General features: G+C 39.0%; 1 protein-coding gene across 1 annotated transcript; it reads right to left on the bottom strand.

Moving 5' to 3' along the window:
• Nucleotides 1–3855: 3855 nt before the first annotated feature.
• On the bottom strand, nt 3856–6063 carry LOC110458141 (zinc finger protein 862-like). The gene has a single exon (XM_021509730.1). The coding sequence runs from the start codon at nt 6061–6063 to the stop codon at nt 3856–3858; it is 2208 nt and encodes a 735-aa protein (XP_021365405.1).
• Between the last annotated feature and the right edge of the window lie 6 nt (nt 6064–6069).

Genomic DNA, 6069 nt, shown 5'->3' with positions numbered 1-6069 from the left:
TTATTAAAATTTTTACTCATAATTTCTATGTTTCTTTCACAAAAACCAGACAAAAATACTATTTTGTATTTGGACAGTCATCAAACTTTCAGATATATAAGATCACAATGAAAAATAAATGTATCTGGATTTTCACCTTTTTTGTATGCAACAGGTTTGTGCACGTACCTTTATACCTAGCTGTACAAACTAGAATATTTTACGCGCAAATGCTTTGGTAAAGTTCAGAACTAGCTACGGTATTCTGCAGTAATAATTATTTGGTATAAATGGATGCACGTTAAACTATTATATTCTATTAAAGTTTTGACTGAAATTTTCAATATTTTGCTAACATAATGGGTGTCTTACCACCCTCTGACACACAACTAACACATTGATTTGGGCAAAAGTCCTTATATCTGTGAGTAGAATGTTTGCATACATATAGTTTACTTGCCTCATAGTCCAGTTAGTATATATTTTCACTTTCAATACCTGGCAATTGGACTAGCATTGTAGTATCTAAGATACTAATACAGTTTATCACCCCCTGTTTACCAACCAACTGTTATTTACTGTGCAAAGGGATATGTACCATTTTGTTGTCTTTAAAGCTGTCTTAGAAGTACCAATGATATAGTCACAAGGTAGACCATCAGGCAAGTACATTACACATACTAGTACAAATGATATAGCCACAAGGTAGACTATCAGGCAAGTACATTACACATACTACACAACTCCATAAATACCTCTACCAAGTTATATAATTTTAGGGTTGTGTCAGAGAGTGGAATATTTCCGAGCATATTAGCCAAAATATAAATTTAAACTTTAGAAGAATATAATAAATTTTAGGTGTGTACCATTATTTCAGTTGTATTTATTCCACTGTCGACTGTTCTGAACTTGATGAATGCATTAGCAGACAGAATCTAGGATTTTTAATGTTGTATTGTAGTAATAAAGGTACACGTAATTGTTACTTATCAAACAAGAGCACCGCGAACAGAAGCATGATACGTCCGTCAGACCCTCAGAAGGATATTGATATATTGGAACCCGGTAGTAACACATGATATAAATGTGTTTACTGCCACCGTTTTACTGGTGACTGTGACCTTGCCATTCATTTACTATGCTTATGGCGCAAGCTATTTTGTGTTTCAAAACTACAATTCGTCGTCAATCAGCTATTACTAAAACTAGAACCTTTGTTTTGCGAATATTTGAAAGTTAAATTAAAAGGTTTATATACCTTTGTACCTGGAGTATATTTGAATAGTGTAAACATGTGATTGTGTAGGTTCACAACTTTATTAACATGAGGCCCAGAGGGCCTGTATCGCTCACCTGATATGTTTAAAATAATTGGTATAAATTAGGTGCTGTAAGTACATATGAAATTTCAGAAAGATCCATCCAGTACTTGAGTAATAGCGAGAACAAACTTCAAACAGAGCCCCACCCCTATGCAACCTAATTGAGTCCCCTTTTGCCTAAGGATGCTCCAGACTAAATTAGGATAATATCCCTTAATCCCTATGGTAGAAGAAGGATTATAAAGGTTTCACCTATATTTCCCCTATTGGGCCCGCCCCTCAGGTCCCACACACCGTTTATACAAAATTGGTTCTCCTTTACCCAAGGATGCTCCACACCAAATATGGTCCAAATCCTTTCAGTCCTACAGACGAAAATTTTTAAAGAATAATTTGCTATGTTTCCCCTTTTGGGCCCCGCCTCTCAGGCCCCTTGGGGCCAGACCAACGGTTTATACAAAATTGGTTCCCCTTCACCCAAGGATGCTTCAGAACAAATATGGAACAAATCCTTTCATTCCTACAGGAGAAGAAGGATTTTAAAGAATTTGCTATATTACCCCTATTGGGCCCACGCCCCTCAGACCCACGGTTTATACAAAATGGGTTTCCCGTTACCCAAAAATGTTTCAGACCAAATATGGACCTAATCCTTTCATTCCTACAGAATAAGAGGGATTTTAAAGAATTTGCTATGTTTCCCCTATTGGGCCCCACCCCTCAGCCCCCCCAGAAGAGCTAGACCCACGGTTTATACAAAATTGGTTCCCCTTTATCCAAGGATGCTCCACACCAATTATGGACCAAATCCTTTCATTCTTATAGACGAAGAAGGATTTTAAAGAATAATTGGCAATGTTTCCCCTATTGGGCCCCACCCCTCAGGCCCCTGGGGGGCCATACCAACAGTGTATACAAAATTGGTTCCCCTTCACCCAAGGATGCTTCAGACCAAATATGGAACAATTCCTTTCATTCCTACGGAATAAGAAGGATTTTAAAGAATTTGCTATATTTCCCCTATTGGGCCCAACCCCTCAGCCCCCAGGGGAGGCCAGACCCACAGTTTATACTAAATTGGTTCCCCTTTATCCAAGGATGCTCCACACCAATTATGGACCAAATCCTTTTATTCTTACAGACGAAGAAGGATTTTAAAGAATAATTGGCTATGTTTCCCCCATTTGGCCCCGCCCCTAAGGCCCTTGGAGGGCCACACCCATGGTTTATACAAAATTTGTTCCCCTACCCCAAGGATGCTTCTGACCAAATTTGGTCAAACTCTGCTCAGTCGTTCATGACTAGTAGCGTTTTAAAGGAAAAGTTGACGGACGGACGACAGACGCTGCGGTATGGCATAAGCTCACCATGGTCCTTCGGACCAGGTGAGCTAAAAATTGTATCCATGCACGCTGGATAAAGGTAAAACATGCAGGCATATGTTTCTCAAGATACAAACATGTACAGGTGTGCATATGCACAGTAAGTTTCCATTTGGTAAATAAAAAAGTGAAAGAAAATGTGCCTACAAACATTTATGCAGCAGGCATTGAGAACTGTTTCAATGCAAGGACATGCTGGATGAATTTAAAAAAAAAAATGTTTCTTTAGTTTGTATTTGAGAGCATATGTGCTACAGGGCTATACTGGATGCACAAAGCAAGAAATCATGTCTATGATTACACATGTATGTATAAGTATAGGCATGTTGTGCATGCTACGGATGGCTAAATTGATATAAAAAATGAGAACATATGTTTCACCAAGTGCATATACAAGAAAACATATATACTAAAGGTATTTGATGGACAAAATAATGTAATAAGTGTTGCAGGTATTAAATAAATACAATTAGCGAAAGCTTGTTTAATGGACACATATGTTTTGCCAATATACAATGGAATACAGGAGGCACATTGCTATTATTTGCTTGACATGAGAAAATGAAGGTATGTATGTACACACGAATTTATTTCAGATGTGCATATATGTTACCAATTTACTAAAGGGGTATATAAATGTATAGCAGAGTTTCAAGTATATACCAGACAAATATAAAAAAAAAAAATGTACATTTTTTTCATCTTAAGGTTCAGCCCATCAGGGTACATATGTTGTTTCAGGGCTCAGGCTAAACTTTTTAAACCACTAGGCACTGTGCCTAGTGTCATGAAAAATCCACTCGGCACTCCAGAAATTTTACTGTACACCTGAGATTATGAAAAATTTCAATAAATATTTACTGATCTGTTGACCTGTTAAGATGATGTTGTTCAATGTCCATGAATGTTTTTTTTACCGACTATGGAACATTTATGAATACAATGATGCACAGTTTGCCATGACTTACATTTTATCTTTCTCTTTTCAGTTACAGTGTGCTGTGTATTTGAATAAAGAACAATGCAATATATTTCGTTTTGTCTACATTTGTTTTATTCGTATTTATAACACCTCAGTCCTGACTGTTACAATACAAATAGTTTTAATTAATGTATACAGTTATTCTGTTAATTACTGTAAGTACATATAAATTATAATCTGCAACTGTCTAGTCAGAGTCTAATGACAAACTGTCGGTGTCATGATCATTATCTGACTCATATGCTTCCAGCAAACATGGGGGAGCCTGGGGGAGAGCTGGTTCCTCCAGTGGTTCAAAACCCTGAGGGCCATCTGGTTGTTCAGCAGCTGGTAGCTGAGGTTTTATACCAGGTCTGACGGTGGGCTGCTCAGTGACAACACGTCTGTACTTGGCATTGCCCAACCAGTTGGAAATTGCTGGGACGGGGTCAAAGTGGTTGACAGATGTTTCCATATTGGCAACTCGCATGAGGCCAACCAAACTTTCCTGATTCAGAGAGCTTCTGAAGCCAGTCTTAATCCTCTTCATGGAAGAGAAACTGCGCTCATACTTTGCAGTGCTTGTCGACAGGGCAAACAGTATCTCTATCAGGAGGAGGATTGCTTTCAAGCTTTCCGGTCTAGCAGCCAGTAGGGAGGTATAGGTAGCAAATGGGCTTACCTCCCTCTGTCTGTGTAGCCTCACCTTCAATTCAAGCCACTGCTCAGTCATTGCTTCCAATTCCGCCTCATTGAACATTGGTTTGAAAAACTCTACCAGATCACAAATCTGGTCAGTTCCAAACAGACCAAGAGCTGGGAAGTGTGGCCATGTCACATGATCAAACACAGAAAAAAGGCTGACAGGAGGGGACTGGATTGGGGAGAATCTCACATTGACATATTCAATGACATTATCTAGAAATGTCTTGAATGTCTTATCAAAATCAAATGGTGATTTTATGGTAATTTTTACCTGCCTTGTCAGATCCTTTCCAGTTTGTAGTTCAAGATCTTGCGACAGATTTGAGTTCAATTTGTTGAGGTATTCTCCTGGCCTGTGTTTCAGCTCTTCCAACCGCAACAAACAGGTTTGGAGTTTTACCATAACGTCAGTTATGAACAGTTCTTCATTTTGAAATTGGCGGCTCAGATCTGCCAATATTTTAGTCACATCAATCATGAAGTACAGAAACCTCACAAACCTTTCAGAGCATATCTCTTGAACTATCCCCTTAGCTCTAGCCTTGTCATCGCCTTTGCCTGTGCTAGCCGCATGATTCAAGTGGTCAACCACAGAGGGAAAACTCTTTTCAATAGCAATTAATGCCCTACGGCGACTTGCTATCCAACGAGTTTTTTGTAGCCCTGTTTGAGAAATGGTACTCTCTTCGAGAATCTTGGCTATCTCCGATAATTCTCGTCTCCGCTTTGGAGAATAGTAGTAGAACTTGTAGACAAGTTGTACTGTGCTCTGAAATATTGTGAGGTACTTGACTTGTTTGATGGCATCGAGAACACCTAATTCTAAATTGTGTGCTACACAATGTAGTACAACAATGTCTCGGCCAACAAGTCTTTCTCTCATCCTAGTTGCCACCCCAGTTTTGGAGCCCAACATGACAGCAGCCCCATCAAAATTGCACCCAACCAACTTGGAGTCTAGCAGTTCCCTGCTTAACCCCACACTGTTAAGAGCCTCATCGATGCCAGTTAGCACGCCTTCAGCGTGTGCTGACTGCAAGGCAACAATGCTGACAAACTGGGTATCGGGGTGACCATTAGTACCAACATATCTGACGAAGACAGTTTCTTGTTCTGTTACAGAAGAGTCTGTAGAGCCTTCAGACAATACTGAAAGAAACCTAGCATTTCGTAGCACCTCAATTATCTTTGATTTTTCAGTGTCAACAATTGATGATACAATAACTTTACAACCATTGTAGTTCTGATACATACTACCCATGTCCACTCCATTTTTTTTTTGTAGCTCACAAAGGGATTGGAATTTTGAATAGGCATTATTTTCTTTGGCGACATAGAAAGCAGTATTGAACAACGCAGACATTCTTTTAACAGTTGTGTCATTCAATGTTTTGGCAGCTTGATGGAATGCTTGTTGAATAGGTGCAGTTTCTTTTGTGTTTATGTTTTTTTCTACCTTCCATTTCCCCTCGCATTTTAGGTGTTTGCCCGATTTATTATGGTGAAACAGTGTGTCCTCTCTGAAATTTCCACCCGCACCACAGCCTACAAATAATGCAGATTTCACATCAGCCAGTAGTGGGTACTCCCTACAAAATTTACAAAACATTTCATCCTTTTTTTCATCAAATGAAACCCATTCATATCTGGACTCCCAGTCTTTCTGATATTTTTTCTTTTTCTTTTTCTTTTCTCCCTCCACACCACTCATGGCCCC

The sequence above is a fragment of the Mizuhopecten yessoensis genome, unplaced genomic scaffold (genome assembly GCF_002113885.1).
Source record: "Mizuhopecten yessoensis strain PY_sf001 unplaced genomic scaffold, ASM211388v2 scaffold9433, whole genome shotgun sequence".
Lineage (NCBI taxonomy): Eukaryota > Metazoa > Mollusca > Bivalvia > Pectinida > Pectinidae > Mizuhopecten > Mizuhopecten yessoensis.
This window is presented reverse-complemented; position numbering and strand designations above follow the sequence as displayed.